Source organism: Haliaeetus albicilla, chromosome 24 (assembly GCF_947461875.1).
Source record: "Haliaeetus albicilla chromosome 24, bHalAlb1.1, whole genome shotgun sequence".
Classification (NCBI taxonomy): Eukaryota; Metazoa; Chordata; class Aves; order Accipitriformes; family Accipitridae; genus Haliaeetus; species Haliaeetus albicilla.
In genome coordinates this window covers 12,452,892-12,470,482 of record NC_091506.1, presented here as the reverse complement: position 1 = coordinate 12,470,482, position 17,591 = coordinate 12,452,892, and the positions used below count along the sequence as shown (strand labels likewise).

Here is a 17,591-nt window from a genome sequence, read left to right as displayed (position 1 = left end):
CTCATCGGGGCGAGCCCACGTACACCTTGTAATAGTGTGATCAGGGGATCCCCAATACCTTCAGATCTCTGTGTGGTTTGAGGATGGAAACGCTGCAGAAGGGTTTGTCCCAGGGGACAGTAGCCGTGCAGCATTTGTGTTTGGCAGAAGGAGGTTGGAAAAATGCTCTTTTCCATCTTTTCTGGGAGGTTTGTACAGCTGGCCTCCTCAGAGGTGGAAAGTGTGACCTCAGGTCACTGCCTGTGGTACCTCTTCTGAGGAACATGGCTGGGAAGGAGGTGTTGGGGCTGCTTCATCAGCAGAGATGTGGGCTGAAAATGAGGGATGGGGTGCCCCATCACCCTTCAAGAGCCATCATGGCTTCTTGGAGGCGGCCTTAAGTAGCTTCCCAGAAAGCCAAAACTGTCATTTGGGGAAAAGGGGGAGATTTCCAGAGGAGGAGGCTGTGGGTGATAAGGACTGGTAGGATCCCTCCATTGGCTCCATGGGGATGAGCCATGTTTTAGCCAGGTACTGGAGAAGAGGAAGAGGGTGGACCATCGTGCAGCCTTCGTCCCTCCTCTGCGCCCCTCCCTCATCTTGCCCTGAAATGGTACTTTATTGCAGCAGCTAAAACATCACTTCTAGGTGACCCTGGTGCCTGTGGTGGTGCAAAACCACCTGGTGCCTGTGGTGCTGTAAAACCACCTCCTCCCATATGCAAATGTGTGCGGGTTCATCCGTCTGAGCTGACAGGAGAGGAGATCTGTATTTCACTGCTGCAGCTCGTCCTGCCTGTTTTACATGGGCTAGTCTCTGTGTAAACCTCCTCATGTACACGTCCTGTCTTGCACTGCTCAGGTTTGCCTCTGAGCTGCTTTTATTTGTGGTTTTCCCTTAGCTTTGTGGGTAACCTCCTTGCAACGTATCTCTGTTTAGCCCTCTGCAGTTTCTAAGTGCTGGGAGGGGAGGGGAGGGGAGGGGAGGTGGAGGGGGGTTAAATATTTGGTTTGGCTGTTTCAAAAGGGCTAGGGGGGATGGTAGAAAATGTGTAGTGGTGGGAAAAAAGCCTGAGCTAAGCTTTCAAGCATCCCCGTGCTGCTGGGACTCGGTTCTGTCGGATCCAGCCAAGTTCAAGTCACTCGGTTGGTTTAGTTTCTGCTGAACAAAACAGCGTTAGGTCAGGACCACATGAACCACCGACTGGAACGTTTTCACAGCTTCCCTTCCCATGGGGAGCAGTCCCGGCAGGCTGGGCTGTCGGTAACAGGGTGTCTCGGCACGATCCTGCGCTTGGCCGATTCAGCGGGACCTCTCAACAAAGGTGTGTTGCACCACATGAGATAAAACTTCCAATGACCTGTTGTTCAGCCCCAAAGTGAGCGGGTATGTGTTTTCCAGCCCCCCGTGTTGTGTGGGGTGCCGTTGGGGAGGTGGCTTATACGAACTCATAGCAGCAGTCTTGTAATGGTAAGAGAAATTAAATACCCTTCGCTAAGCCCTCTGATGGACAAGCAGATGAGCTTCAGACTCACGTGTTTTACTCCCCATCCCTGCGAGAACAGACCTATTTTGGTTGTCCGTGCTCCTGGGGGGGTATGATACCAGTGACAGCTGCCAAGCTGCTGCGATGCTCCTTGTGAGAGATGGCGCCTGCCTGGAGATGGGGCTTTGCCGTGGGGGATAACCAGGCTGACAACATCCAGGTAGTAGCCGTGCTTGAAAATAGAGTTGTATGGCCCAAACCAAGCTACCTGGAGGCAGTTTCTGAGCCTGAGAGTTAGGATGCAGTGCTGGAGAGAAGACACTTATCCAGTGGTTTCAGAGGGACAGCTGAGCTTCCAGGTCCCATGCCAATGCCTGAGGGTTGTGGCTCAGCTGGTGACACAGAGGGTTGCTGTTAAATCACGTGGTGGTTTTGCAGGGGACAGAGATGTGCCTGCCTGCGGACCGGCTCAAGGAAGCAGGATCACAATGGTGACTCTAGTCCTGCCCTTCTGATATGCTGCATTAGCCCGGCTGGGTTATCTGGGAGTGAGTTGCTCCAGGACCCTTGCAGGGCTACAACCAGCTACAGACCTTGGGCTCCCCTTGGAGGTCGTGTTCGTAATGCTCCCGTTGCGCATCCCTCTGGGGAGAGGTGTACAGGATGGGGGCATTAGGTGGGTCCTGGTGCAGACGTGTGGGCAACCTGTGCAGTTCTTTCAGCTGTCCCTAGCTAGTCAGCTCAGCGGCCTCCTGCCCCTTGGCTCTGCTGTAATGTCTGAAAATGCTCTGGAGCAAGCGAGGGGAAGGTGCTGCTGCTCCCCAGGACCCTCTGGGTTGTCACTCTGCTGCAGGCAATGGGAGGGGAGCTGGCAGGGGGACGTCTGATGGACAGTGGAGGATTATTCCCTTTCCCTAACAAGTGAGCCGAGACAGATGTCTCCGGCAGACTCTACGCCGCCTCTACCTCAGCAGACAGAAATGCAGAGCCAGCCAGCCTTTACCAAGGCTTGGCCCGCAGAGCAGAGGGCAGGCTGTCAGGAATAGGCTGGGTTATATATTGCCGTCTTGTTCATCAGCAGGGGAAGTATTGGAGGCGGACAGCGGTGGGTCTGCCTGTGACTACGCTGCATGGGGCTGTGTTAGGTGGCAACCTGTTGCCCATGTCCACCTAACCTCCTGCACAGGAGAGTCACTTGCTGCTCACCTGCCGATGGGAAGGAATGATCACCGGTGTCTGTTCTGAGCCTCTGCAAGAGGATGTTGTCATGAGGCAGAACAGGCTGAACAAGCCATAACTGGGGAGAAGAACACCATGCAAAGAGAAGCAAAGATGGGAAGGGCCACAGGGGCATTTCCCGAGCTACGGAGGATGTTGGTCTGGAACAAGAAATGTATGTTTGTATTGTAAATATTAGAGTTACAGAGTTTGTGAGTTGATGCCAGCTCCCCTCCATCACTCCTGCTCACCAGTCGCTGGCACAGCCCCAGGATGAACAAAAGAGGTCAAATACAGCGTTCCTTCCAAAGGGATCTGTTAGCTGCCACATGGAAGCTGTGCAAGGTTGGGGCTATCGCAGGATGATATCTGAGCTCTCCCCTTCTCTGTAATGCAACTGCTTGGGGAGCAGTGCTGTGCATGGGAGAGGCCTGGGGGAAAGACCAGAAAACATCTCTTCTGGTTGTTCTCCATAGGGCTGGTTACTTTTTGCCATTGCTTGTGCCCATCTGAATATCGCTGTTCACCTTGAAATGCTCTGTCTCTCCAAAATGCTTAGTCCCGTATGTGCTCTGCTGCCAGAATGGGGCATGGATGCTGACCGCTACCTCTGAGCGAGCCCAAGGGGCACAATGTCCTACCACCGGCGTGTAGACAAAGTGCAGAGATACCCATCAGCTGTCTGGGGGACAAACCTCATCTCTGGAGTTATAGGAAAAAACTTGGGTCTGCTACCTGAGGGAGCTCTTTCCAAACCCACCCAGCGCTGGCGGCTCCTGCAGGCCCTTGGTAGAGGTCCGGAGGCTGCCAGGCAAGTCTGAAATGCCTCTTGCATCCCCTGGTTCTCTTGCCGACCCCCTGCATGCCCAGAAAGGCAATGGTTGGGGCTGCACTGGAGAACAAGCACTTGCTTGAGGTCTTTGTATGCCGTCGTCGTGTTCACTTTTAGGGGCAGAATGGGGCCCATCACGTCCTGCAGATTCAGGGATCGATGTTCTTAGCTGTGACTGATGCTCTTGGCTCTTCCCCAGCGAAAGGTACAGCTCCTGTGTTTGCACTGCCACTCTCCTGGCATCCTCAGCCAGGTCTCTGGTGGTTGCCATCCACCCTGCATTTCCCGCACTAAGGCCTCAAGTCCTGTGCCCCCCATCCAAAGTATTTGGGATAGTCCCTTTTCCCCGGTGAGCCCTGGGAATACACATTTTCCCAGCGGCGCTGCAGATGGTGAGAGGCAGGGTCCCACCTAACCCCACCGAACCCGCTGGAGGTAGCTGCCGGTGTGACACAGCAGTGTGACGGGGGACGAGGGCTGCTGTCTGTCTGCTGTATGTAAGAGCAGAAAATCAAGCAGGCGCTTGAGGACGCGTCCTGCTGCGCTCTGGCGTTGAGGTTGCCCCCTCGTCGTGTGGCCTCACGCAGCAGCCGTGTCTGACCCCCCCCCCCCCCACACACACACATCACCATTGCCTGTGGAGGATCTTCAGCCTTGGCAGAGAAGATGCTCAAGCAGACTTGAGGTTTTGGGGGCGATCCAATGAGTTTTGGCTGCAAACACCTGGGTGAAGCCCAGCCGGCTACACCTCCTGCTTCTCGTTTCGCTTGCAGCTCTCCAGAGGAGGTGGTTGTGTCTGAATTCACAAAGCTGAAGGATGCATTTAAGCAAATCAAGCATGTGGCTCTTCGAGTTCTTTTCCTTTCTTCTCTAGCATTTTAATTCAGCCTCCATTGTCTATATCCCTGGCTTTTTAGATGCAGTAAAAATGAGCAATCGCAGGAATCTAAGTAGATTGGATTACCTCTTCACTGAAGCCAAAAATTTGCGTTCCCAACTGAAAACCTTCCAGTAAGAATAAAAATAGGAATGGGTTTTGGTTTTAATTCCAAGAGGTGCTCCCTTAGCTCTAAAGATATGTGAATGCCAGAATTGCCACACTTTTTCACAGCTGAATGCAGCGTGCAAGAAAGCAAACAGTCACTTGTTTGGTCATCTTCTCCATCAAAGAGTGGTCACTACCTTCAGCAACATTAAGTCAGTGGGTCTGGAGTTTGCTGTGGGATTTTGGTGTTTGGGTTCCCACATCACTCTTGTTTTGAAAAGAATCTGTCTTTAAAAAAAACCAAACAAACAACCATCAGCCCTCGTGCTTAGGTGAAAATGAAGCAAATGTGTTCTCCACCAGGATGAGCCCAAGCATAAAAGCCAGAGCTTCCTAGAATTAAACTGCTTCCTTGAGACCAGCCCTGTTTGACCCAATAGCTCTGATCTTTCCAACCAGGGCTGCTCTTCACGCGGACCACTGGCCACTGCCCAGGGGTTTGACTGCTGCTTCCACATGTGATTTCTTGGCCTCCGTGCCCTGGACCATCCTCACACAGTTGAAATGTCCAGCCGCCAACCAGGCTGCATGTCCCAGGCTTTGCTATCAAACCAGGAGGGAAAACTGAGCTTAAACTGCAGGAACTGTCTGGATCTATCACTGCTGCTGTCAAGCTCTATTTTCTTTTTCTCTCTTTCTCTTTTTTTTTTCCCTCTTGGATGTTAAAATCCAAAATGAGATGGGTTCAGCAGCCAGTGGCTGCAACTAGGGTTTGGCTTTGAATAACGCAGTCTCAATATCCTCTCTTAAATTAGATGGCAGGATCCTTCTCCGTGTCTCTTGGGTGCAGTTATTTTAATAGCAAGAAGCCTGTCTTCATGAAGCAGGGCTGCGTTTCTGCAGTCAGGGACGAGTGAGCCATCACTGCTGCGACTGAAGCACTCACTCGTTGTCCAAGGCAGGTGCCGGAGAGGAGTCAGCAAGGTCTGGAGAAGCTCATTGCTGTGCCCATGAGGAGTTCCAGGTCCTGGTTTCTGGCTCTTTCAGTGACTGACTTAAAGCAAGTGCTGATGTCTTTACACCGTAGAGCTCTGGCTGTTGCTTCCCCTTTTGATAAAAAGGGGTAATATTGTTCTTACTTGCTTCCCACTGTAAACTCTCCTCTCTCCTATGAACGCAGTTCAGCTGCACATGTGCCATGTGTGCCAGGCAGTCAGTTCATCACCGATACCTTTTCCTATGTTCAGATCTAGAATGCATCACAAATCTGAATCCATCACAAATCCATCAGAAATGTGATGGATTCACACCCCACCTTACCCAAGTTCAGAGCTTTCTTTTTGGTCTGAGAGAGCATCCCCTTCCAAGAGGGGCTGCTTGGAGAGCTGACTCTTCCTATAGTACAAACAAGCACCTATCCCACTCACCTGCTGGGAGTCGCAGGCTGTAATTAACACTCAGACTGATAATTTTGCGTGCCCAGGCACCACAATTATTTTTTCTCTTTTTTTAGGTTTTGCACAGACATAACAGGAAGCGAAGCTGGGCTGTGAGACAGCAGCGGGGAGACAGTGGTGGGGTCAGGATTAGCTCCTTGGGGCCTCTGGGGTGCCTACTCACATGCAACCATGTGTGCTGCTTCTTCACTTCCCTTGGCTGGAGACCACTGAATCTCCAGGTTTTAACCCTCTCCAGTATTTCATATTGGAGACCACAAGTGGAGCTTTTGGCTCCTCATGGCCCCAGGGTTCAGCCTGGAAAATGCCTGAAAGTTCCACCCGCCAGCCCAAAAGGAGTTGGGATTCCTCCTGCTGCATCTCAGCCAGACTCCCACTGGGGTTTTGAAACCTCTTCCTCTCTGTCACCTGAGCCAGTGGGCATAAAGGTGTCCTGCACGTGAAACACCTCCCGTCCCTTTCTGGAGGCCCATTCCCGGGGGACAGTCACGTCCTGGCTCAGCTCACACACACATGCAGCCCTTGCAACCTCCCATGGGGCAGCAAGTCCTGGGATCGCCTGGTCATCTCACACTGGTCACTTCTCAGCAGCTCTGGATCTGCCCTGGTCCCGGGAGAGCAGAGCTGTCAGTGCTGCGGGTGAGGGTCGCCAATGCTATGGGTAGTAGTATTCATGCTTTTTTTGCTGCTGTGGCAAATACCTCGCCTGATGATAGGTTTCAGGACTTCATTTACCTTTTTTTATGACTGTTACACTGGCAGCTGACAGCGCAGAACTAATGCATCTGGGACCTCCTGCCACTTCAGTAGCAAAGTAGCAGAACCTGCTGAATTCCAACACTGCAAAATTAAATTCTGTTGCATTTCCACTTTGTCCTGGTCCAGGACAAAGCTTTAGTTTCCGTGTTTGGTATTTCAGTGTCTCCCTGCCATGGCAGCCTTTCTCAATGCTTTGTCCATCATCAGTATCTTTCTGTTTTTGTGTCAACTCATTCCTGAAATATTGATCCCAAAGTCAAACTTGAAGATATTTTACTAGAAATCTGCCTTCTGCCCAGCATTTCCCGTTTAAACACCACCCGCTTTCCAGTTGCTTGTGTCCCTTACAATTCACCTTTTAAATTTCATCTTCTCTGATTGCAGTATTTGTTTCCTGTGGTAAGTCATATCTCATGTGTTATGTATATCTGGGTGAAGATCTACCACATATGCTTGATGTACAGAAATGGCTTATTTTATTCACAGATTAGGTTGCATGAGTATAAACTGTGCTTAGTAAATGCCATGTTGATTTTATTCCCCTGTCTAGTTGCACCCACATCTTTTAATTGTTTTCTTTCCTTCAGACTGTTTTCTAAAGTCTTGGTAATGCTGATGTCAGCCTAGCAGGCTTGTCGCTGCCTGAATCCTGTCTCCTAGCCAAACTCTTCAACTCAGGCGCTGGATTTGCTGTTGTGGTTGCAGAGAACCTCCCTCCATAATTAAGAGTCTCTGCAGCCAAAACAGCAAATTCTTTCACTGGTGCTTCCAGAAGTCTGGGATGGTCATGATCCAGTCTTTCCCTCACCTCACACATGTCTGGCTGTCTTTGCAATCAGCTAGTACACCTAAATAGTCACAGCTTTAAAATCTATTCCCTTTTCCAAAGAGACCTGGCAAGTCACTGAAACTCCAGATCCTGCTGTGGTATTGATGTCACACCACTGCAAGAGAATAGCTTCAGTTTGGATGGGATGGCACTAAAATTGGAGCTGTAGGGGGAAAGGAGGGAGGGAGCACGTTGCCTTTTTAAGCTCCGAAGGAAAGACTGAAAGCACTTGTAGCGCAGGAGACTCCAAAATGGGCCTGAGCTCCCTTTCAGGCTCATCTCTTTTGGTGATTTCTGGTCAATGTTACTGCCTTAGCATGGGGTTTTCGGTTTCTTGCTCTGCATCACTCCTATTCCCTTGCCTCATCCTTTGAAGATGCAAAGGACAAATGTGATATTTCCTTCTGCCCATCTCAGTGAAAAACATTTTGGATTTGGCTCATGGACGTACACTGTCTTGATACTTGCTATGCAAATGGTGATCCAGCAGTTGCCAAGGACTGATGTTTTCTCCCCTTCAGAAACTTGATATACCTTGGCTAAGTGACTTGCCTGCTTTCGGATGCAATTGTGGCGATGCTAAATTTCCAAGTGTTACCACTGCATGTGGTGGAATCTGAGAACCTCAGTAACAAGCTATAAAGTCAGGAGGAAAGCCAGGATGCAAAGATCTTGGCAGCTCCGCCATGATGGAAGATCCTGCTGTACTCAGGGCCGTGGTGCCAAAATGTAGCATGAACCATTAGTTTACTCTGATGATACTCCCTCCTCAACAGTGTCATATATTTCAGTATTCCTTGGCCTTCCCAAACTTCTTGGAGTCGCAGGAGCATCCCAGGGATGGCTAAGCCAGCGGTACAGGGGATGGGGTGATTGACTCGCTCTCAGCAGGAACAAGTGGAAGAAGAGGGATGTGTAGATGCCATTGCCCATCTGCCCCCGTCCTCCCTTCTCCTCCTCACAGTCCAAGCTGTATCCCAGATCTGATGGAAGAAACAGGCACAGGTCAAGAATTGAGCCTTTCCCCACCTTCCCCTCCATGTGTGGTTTCCTCTCCAGCTGTGCATTTCAGCCAGCCGTGGAGCCCCTTGAGCTCAGCCTTCCTCAGGTGCCTGCTTGGGGTATGCGGTGAAGGTGAGGACAGGATGGGGACAGCAATTAGGGGACAGGATGGGGAGAGACCCCAGGATGGGAGCACGCTGTGGGATTGCATGATGAGGTGGTTGGGATGGAGGAGCCAGGGAAGAGGGGGTTTGTGTTCAAATTAAGGCTGAGCTGTGTTCATAGAGCTGCATGATGAGGATCCGGGGACTGGCGACGGGGGGAGGACTGGGAGAGGAGTGTAGCAGCAGAGATGTTGCAGGTGCTGGGGCTGAGGGATGGTGAACAGGGGATGGCCACAGCCTGGGGTCACGGGGCAGAGCTGTGTTAGGTGGCAAAGCCTGGTCTTAGGGAGGCTGGACTCCGTTAAATCACCATCTACAGCCTCCCACTGGCTCAGGCAGGTCGCAGCAGCCCCGGCCTGCCTTCTGATGTGACAGCCAATGTTGCTCTGCAGGGCGATCCCAGACATTTTGGGGATGCTTTGGGGATGCTTTCGGGACAGGCAGCCCAGACTTGTCTCCGTTTGAGCACACGCTGCCAGCTGCAGGCATTTGCAGCCGCTCTGACTGCAGCCCTGCAGAGGATGGACGCTTCAGTCCCACGGGGCGCACAGATCCACTGCTGCCCTCCGCATGCACTGGTGCCGGCACGGTGCCGTGCTGAGCCGCACGCGGTTGCAGCTGCTGCATCTCCCCCTCTGCTGCAGGGTTTAACGCTGTCTTCAGAAGTCATCCTCATGGCCCAGCCAGGAGCTTGTTGGCTTTTCTCCTTGGGACTCTGCGTGTAGCACGAGCAGACGGTTTCTGAGGGGGGAGAATTCCTGCAGTTGGAGCCTCGTAAAAACCTGCCGTTGGGCCAGACGTTTGCTCTGAAGGGTTTGGCGAGCGCCCCGGGCAGGGGATGGTGTCATCGCTTTGGAGAGCAAAAGCTGTCAAGATGCAGCGCTGGCGTCTTCCCCCTGCCAGCTCAGCGCTCCCGGGCTCCTCCAGCCGCAAGGGAGCAGCCTGACAGCTTTTTTTCCTTTTTTTTTCTCTTCCCTTTTTTTTCTGGAACGCTGTACAGCATGAGCGTAGCGGGGATCCCAGGGGGTTTGCTGCTATCCGGAGAAGATGCTTTGTTCTCTGCCAGACCTTGTGCTGGGGAAAGGCTGGAGGAAATCCATTTTGCAACGTTTCTGCTGGGGCTGTTGGTGAGAATCATGTGAAGTGCAGCAGTCCCTGGCCAGGCTTGTTGCCCTGCCTCAGCAGCGTCGAAAGGCACAGCCCAGAGCTCGGATCTGACCTGCCTGACCTCTGCTCGCTCCCCGCTTTACTGCAGATTTGCTTTTTGTTCACCCTAAAGAGCGTCCTGCCGAGCCAGCCCGCTCGTCCCGGGCCATGACCTGACCCTGCACCGGGCACTGTGGCTTTCCCCGAGATGCCGTTTCCACGCACCCCTGCGCAGTGGAAACATGAGCAATTTGCATTTCTAGCAGCTTCAGGTCAGCCTGAACCACCGGGGCTTTGCTTATGTCCCTCATAAGGTGGGTTCTGGTTGATGCACGTGTTAATCTCGAAAACAAATGCCTCCACGTTGTTTTTACTAAATATAGGCCAGGTGTCTGCTGTGGTGCAGGGTGCTTGCAGACAGCCCACAGCAGGGACACAGTCTTAAATCGAACAGGAGTTTATCAGCCCTAGCCAGGAAAGGGACTCGAGCTTAATGCTCTCTGCTCGCAGATTTGAGCTGCAGTGAGTTGAGTTTTCAAGGTCGATCTCATTCCCTGTCATTTGCAGAGGGCTGAGCCTGGAAATGTGAAACGGGGCTCCTCTGGGACAAGCATCTCAGCCCAGCACTGTGTACGTTGGATCTTCCGCTTATCTCTCATTAGCACAGATGCCGTTTCATGCTCCTGTGGGGTAACTGATACAGGGGATTGAGGAAGAAACTGTATCTTCTCGTTGAGTCACATCTCGATCAATCCAGTGCTGCAGGAAGTATCATTTCCCATCAACGCGCAAGCGTACGTGCACTGCTGATGAAATCTTGTGAGGTCAGGCAGTCATTTCCCCCTAATTACAGCTCCAGGAATGAATAATGTTTAGCTTAGACCCTGGTGACTTTGTGCTTTGGAGCAGCTTTCATTTAAGCAAAATATAAGCACGTGAAAATGAAGATGGGATTTGGATTTTTCCTTCTGGTTATTTTGGTTAAAAATATGCCATCTAGGGCTTGTATAATAAATTCAGTTTTGTTTGGTGAGGGTCAGTGAACGAAAAGATCCAGAGCCCCAAATTGTTGTGCAAAAAGCCTCTGTTAGAAACTTTTCATGTTGCCAGAAATGGTTTGTGAGAGATGCTTTTCCCTCCACCGTATACATCCCGCTGAGATTTTAGAAGGTCCCTGTAGGAGCAGGAACTTGGAGGACTGGAAGAGCCTCCCAGGCCACGATCTCCTGAACAATGTATCCTATCATCCCCTTCAGAAGAAACATCATCTTCCATTTTAAAACTCACAGTGTGATTTCTTCTGTGGAAGCCAATTCCAGGGCTGCACAACACCCATGGTTAGAATCCTTCTTCTCATATGAAAACTGTCGTGGCATCCTCTGCCAGTGGAGAGCGTCAGACACAAGAAGCAGAGGGTGGGTGAGAGGTGGGACAGGTGGGACCGCTGCTTGGTGTTACTGCAAGCGAGATCCTGCACCCATGTCGTGGCTGGCTCCATGCATTAGGTTTGGGATATCCAGGCCACGTGGTTCTGCCCACGCTGTGCTGGAAGCAGGTCCCTGGGGCTAAGGGATGGCAGCTGAAGTGGATGCTTCATATCCTGGAAGGTGATTGCATCCCTGCGTAATTTATGAGCATGAGAACTTGAGCATCTGTCACCGACTGGGTGTCCGGCACCACATTCGTGGTTGGCCAGGTCCAGCTTCCAGTTTCGTGCTGCTGCAAATAGACCTCCGAAATCAAACCAGCCAATCTGCACGGCAGGGAAGGGGCGAGGACTGCTTGGGTGGCTGTCTTCAGCTTCAAACACTTGAGGAGATGTTGCTGGTTTAGAAGGGAAGAAAAAAAAATAAATAGCAAATAAGAACTTAAAACGACTTATCAGTCAAATGAAGCATCTGACCAATTCGTGTATTAATGACCGTGTCTCTGAGCCTGGAAATGCAGACTCCGAGCCCGTGGGGGCTCAGCACAGAGCTGCCGGTGTTGGATCTGCTTCTACCAAGCACAGATGCTGTCTCACCCCTCATGGGGCTGCGGTGATGCTGGGCACCTCCTGGGGCATTCCCTCAGCAATGCAGCCTGCACGCAGTGCCATTTCCCAAATGCACGTGGATCAAACTGTTCCCAGTTGCTCTTGAAATTGTAACAACCCGTTATCTTTATTTATGGTCTTTTATTTGTTTAAAGGTTAGATCTGGACCTTTTGAATGCTAACTGCAGGTTTTGTTAAAAAATAAGGGGGGGGGGGGGCGAGCATTGCTTGAGCATCTTCTCCCAGAGGCAAACAGATCTGTCTCTTCTCAAGGGACGATGTCTCATCCCAACTTGGGCATCTCCAGAGAGGGTGAGGGAAGCAGCCCCTCCCAACCCCTCTGATTTTTCTCCCTCTTTTTCCAGCTGCAGAAGACAGAGTTATGAGATCTACCTGGCAGGGGAAAGCTGGTCGCAGCCCACTCCAGGCCCTGTACGAGAGTGACCAGGTAAAGTGCCAGGGAGAGGGAGATGGGGGGAGTGAAGAGGGAGTGGGGTGCTGGAGGTTGACCCCTTCTTCCACCCCTCCGGTGTGCAGGGCACTGTACTGTGTCCAAACACACCCAAGGTCCCCATACCTGAACCTCTGGCTGTGTCCAAAAGAAAAGACCACACCGCTTTGGGGAGTAATTGTTGATAAAAAACTGCTTTTGGCCCTTGCTGGTACTTGGGCAAGTGGTTTAATTATTGATGGGCTGAGCCATAGCTGGGCAAACGCGGGAGATTTCACCATCTGAGGATTCAAAGCCGACTCTGGGCCATCATAGCAGGGCAAGAGCATCATTGCTGCACTTTCTGAGCTAATAATTGGGAGATGCTTCTACGTTGGGTGCTATATACACACACACACATATATGCATATATATTTATATACGCACATATATAAAGCTGGACCCAGCCGTGAGGCGTTTATAATCCTGGGATGTCTCAGTCCTCTCCATCACCCTGAGCTGTGCCAGCTACACCTGCTGAGAAAGGGGCAGCCAGGCACCGTGTGGGCAGGGAAACGCTCCCTCCAGGTGGGCTTAGTGGGTCCCTGCCTGTGCAAGGGTCTGCTGCAGGGTAAGCTTGAGGCAGAGAGCACTGGCCCTCGCCAGCCCCCAGTGCGTGCAGCCCAACTGGCATCGGTGACACGGTGTCGGGGAGGGCGTCCCGCTTGCCCTTAGCAGCTGAATGGGAGCTTGGGGGTTTGGGGTTGAAGCTGCAAAAGGTGTGTTTGTTTCCTTCTACTGCATTTCCCCCCTGGGTGGGCAGTTTTCCCCCCATGCAGCCAGACTTGCCTTTGCAGAGGGATCCTCACCCACAACTTCCCTGCAGGAAACCACCCGCCAACCGGTGCAAAGGGCTGGGCCATTGCCACACGCCCCAGCTACCAAATGTGCCCTGCATCTCCCCACGTCCACTGGGCAGTCATCTTCTGCAGCCCCCAAGAAGCAGAAGGCAACGGTGGCGGTCCCTGCAGCTGGCCGCCATCCCCACTGCCTCCCCGCTGCCCATCGGCAGTGCCCGCTGCAGCTGGAGCCAGATCTCCCTTCCATACGCGATGCTTTGTGTTACTGTCGAGGTTGATGCTTTTAAGTCTATAAGCAGCCACATTACATTTGCTCTGGGAAAAATGGCAAATGTGGACTTCCTTGGCCACAATGCTGGCAAACCCTAATGCTGCTGGAATGTCGTGGTGTTATTTCCTTAAAAGTGATACTTAATTTCTCTGGCTTTTAAAGAGAAGGAAATGAAGGGAGCAATTCCGCTCTGAAATAACTGCAAGACATGCACTTATTCCAGTGGGCGGCTGTTGAAAAGTAGTCACATTTATTTGTTGCCATGCCTGCAGACTGTCTGTCTGTCTTTCTGGTCCAATAGTTTTGAATTATGCAAGTGCATGGAAAAATACCTGAAAAAAAAATCACATTATTAAAATGCCTTTTTTTTTTTTTTAAGCACTTGCAAAAATGGTTTCCAATTTTAGAAGTAATGGGGAACATCCAAACAAGAGAAATTTCTACTGAAAGGTTTGGCTGTGTCGCAAAGAGGTGTACCATAAGAATGCCTCTTCAGCTATGATTATCACCTCCCTAGGTGCTGTATCTTCTTCATATCCAAGTAGCCAACAATGTGAAAGTCATCTTTTGGTGGCAGTTAGAGTGTGTTGACCTGCATTTCCTCCATGTGAGCATTTTCCCTTATTATCTCCCTCTTGGAAGGAGCAGGGATGAGATGCTTTCTCCTATCCTGTCTCAGGTTACTGCCCATGCAGGTTTCTGGAGAAAGTGGTCAGTAAGGTGACCTGGACAAGGTCATTTCTTTTGTGGAGATGAGATCCAAAAGGGTATAAGTGTGGTTCATCCCTTGCAGGAGGAGCTTTTTGCCCAGGTGTTAGTGCCCTTCTGAAGATGATGAGCCTGCTGGATCATCCGTGGGATGGGCAGTTTGTCTCAGGATCCCAACTCCTGGCAGAAGCTTTACGAAGCCCCATCTCCACAACCCTGCCTATCCCAGGCTGTAGTGCCTCCCAAAACCCCTTATCATCCCCCAGGGAGAGGTGAAGGTGCACCTGAAGTTTGGCAAAGGGTGTCCTTTGGCATGCCTAAGCGATGACCGCTGTCAGCAGCAAGGATGTAGGGACCGAGGAGGTGGCCTGCCCTTGCCCTTCATCTTGGGGTTGCCACATCTCTGCAGGCTACAGACATTTGTCGTGGCACCCTGTGATGCCGGCAGCAGTTTCTTCACAACCACAAAGTGGAAGCCAACGTCATCTTGCGACATGCAGGGGGTCATTGCATTGTATTAGAGCAGCGGTTCCGCGGGGTCAGATCCACCTCGGGTTAGCAAATGGGCGGTGAAGCTGTTAGCGGTTGTGGTCTGGACGAGGCTGTTGGAGGTTCCCAGCGAGGACCTCGGGGCTGAACGCGAAACCTCCCAACCTCGTGAGCAAAACGGGGAGGGAGTGGGCAGGCGGAGGAGGGGACCTTCCTCTTCTGAGTGCCTAGAAATAATTTCCTTCCCCAGATGTTTTAATGACATTTTGGGATTTCTGATGAAAACCATGACACGAAGGGTCACGTCCCCAAATCTGGAGGTGGGCGTTTCATCTGGGGCAGGGGCTGGGGACTCTGGGCTCCTGGGATGCCAGTGCAGCAAGTGCCAGGCCTTGATGCATGGGTCAAAAAGGATAAAGAAAAAGGACCGTATGTGGACTTCTCATCCCTGTGGACAAAGGAGCCTGTGACCAGCGCTGAGGGATCAGACTGGCCTGTGTGGAAAACGTCCCTCAGGAGAAGAAACCCACAGCCCTCAGGAAGGGCCCCACCACCACCTCCAGCAGCACCTCGCTCCCCTCCATCATGCCCTGCCACCCCACCTCCCCTTCAGCTCCCCATCTGCTCCCCAGGGTTCAACCGTCAGTGTTAAAGGCCATTTTCCTCCACCCGCCTCCCTTTGGCTTTCCTTGGCAGCACACCCGTGCCATTTTCATCACGCATGCCCACGCTTGTGTGCCACGTTTCTGCCTCCTGGCTGCGGTGTTCGCAGCGAGCCCGCGGTTGTAGGCGTCAGCGATGCCCCATCGCAGCCAGGAGGTGTGCGGGGCCCTGCACCAGCGAAGGGGCTGTGCTGTTTGCCCCTGGAGGGGTCGGGCCACGTATTGTCCTCCGGGCTCCTTTAAGGGAGAGCTTTAGCCCAGTGTGTGTGTAGGGTGCTGTAACAAATGTTTGGTTGTTGACCCTCTCTGCACCGCCTGTTCTTCCCTCACCCCCTTTGACTTGTCTTCTCATCTGGCTCCTCATCACATTTTATTCTGTCTTTTGCCCCCAGCAGGTCCAAGGATTAAATGCACCAAAGCAAGTTGTGTTCAAAGTCAACGCTGTCCCCCAAAATCTCACATGGGTGACTGCCAAACGCAGAAAAGGGGAGGGGATGGGGACAGTTGTGGGCCAAGTGTTGCGTGTAGGCAACGATCAGCTTGGGCAAGCTAGTGACCATCTTGGTTTTTTTTTTCTCCCCAGTTTGAGCAGTCATCACTGCAGGCGGTTCACCAGCAGAGACGGGAGCTGTTGAGCAACATCTGCAACCGTTACACCCGCAAGCGGCGTCTCCTGCGTCCGGATGACTTGCGGCACTTGGTGGTGGATGACACGCACGGGCTGCTCTACTGCTACGTGCCCAAAGTGGCTTGCACTAACTGGAAACGGGTGATGATGGTCCTGACAGGGCAAGGCAAGTACCGGGACCCGCTGGAAATCCCCGCCAACGAGGCCCATGTCTCATCGAACCTGCGCACCCTCTCCGAGTACAGCATCCCCGAGATCAACCACCGCCTGCGCAGCTACCTCAAGTTCATCTTTGTGCGGGAGCCCTTTGAGCGCCTGGTCTCGGCGTACCGCAACAAGTTTACCCGCAGCTACAACACGGCCTTCCACAAGCGGTACGGCACCAAGATCATCCGGCGGCACCGGCAGGAGCCCAGCGACAAGGCCCTGGAGCGTGGGGACGACGTGCGCTTCGAGGAGTTCGTCTACTACCTGCTGGATCCACGGACGCAGCGGGAGGAGCCCTTCAACGAGCACTGGGAGCGGGTGCACTCGCTCTGCCACCCCTGCATCGTCCACTACGACGTGGTGGGCAAGTATGAGACCTTGGCTGAAGACGCCAACTACATCCTCCAGCTGGTTGGGGCCGACATGAGCGTCAAGTTCCCATCTTCATCCAAGACCACCAGGACGACAGATGACATGACGGCCCAGTTCTTCCAGGACATTAGCCCCTTCTACCAAAGGAGACTCTTTAATTTATACAAAATGGACTACTTGCTCTTCAATTACTCCATCCCCTCGTACCTCCGCATCCGATGAGGCAGGGGTTGGGGGGAGAGGCGAAGGAGAGCTGGGTAACTCTCATCTTGCCACAATTCCTCTCCTCCCACCCTGTGCTCATCTCTTCCTTGACTTTTCCCCTGTGCCCTCTCTGTTATGGTCTGCTCCACATCCTGATGCCTCATTCATGCATGGTCTGGAGGGAGGACAACTCTCAAAACACTGGGGCTAGAGCTTTTCCTACCCTTTCCCTCCCACCCTTCAACAAACACCTATAGGGGATGGTGACGGGACCAGACACTGCTGGGTAGGAGGGCTTGCCTTGGCTGGGGACTTCTTTTTAACTAAGAAACTCCTCTGTAGATCCAAGTCTTGGGAAGGCTCCTTTTTTGGGCAGGATCCCTTTAGGTCTTTCTCTTCCTTACTGGGCTGTTTGGGGGCAGACATGGCATCTTGGGGGTAGGGTGGAGCATGTCAGAGACTTTCATAGAACCAGAAATAAAGCAATAATTTAATGTAAGTTTTTCCTTTCGTTTAAAATTGCTCCCACCTTTTCTTTTCGCCTTGTTCTCCTCCGTCCTCCCCCACCATCCCCCATTGTTGGGGAAGTGGTGTGTTACTGTGACCACACATTTCTCCCTGACAAAGCCTGGAGGGCTTTTTTGTTACTCACCTTCCGTGTGCTCTCTGGATGCAAAATACTCCGCAGAGAGAGAGAGAGGAGCAGGTTTGCAGCAGGTATAGGATGATAACGACACAGTGTTTTCTCCTGAATTACAATACCAGAGCACTCAGTGCCTCTGTGTGTGTGTGTGTGTGTGAGTCTCTTGGCTTTCTGGTCAAATCCAATAAATCCAGGCGGCACGCCTCCTGGTTTTTAAGAGCAGGC

General features: G+C 52.2%; 1 protein-coding gene across 3 annotated transcripts in view; it reads left to right on the top strand.

Annotated features, from left to right (window-relative positions):
- The window catches only part of CHST13 (carbohydrate sulfotransferase 13), a 34,662-nt gene extending 17,440 nt beyond the window's left edge, over positions 1 to 17,222 (top strand). For 2 of the 3 annotated variants that reach the window (XM_069812157.1, XM_069812156.1), the window contains exons 2-3: positions 12,258 to 12,340; positions 15,896 to 17,222. In XM_069812157.1, coding sequence (XP_069668258.1) covers positions 12,275 to 12,340; positions 15,896 to 16,741 — 912 coding nt within the window. In that variant the 5' untranslated portion in view covers positions 12,258 to 12,274 and the 3' untranslated portion in view covers positions 16,742 to 17,222. Of the gene's footprint in view, positions 1 to 9,448; positions 10,172 to 12,257; positions 12,341 to 15,895 lie in introns of those variants that run through there. The other variant, XM_069812158.1, reaches the window with a different exon arrangement.
- Positions 17,223 to 17,591: the final 369 nt, after the last annotated feature.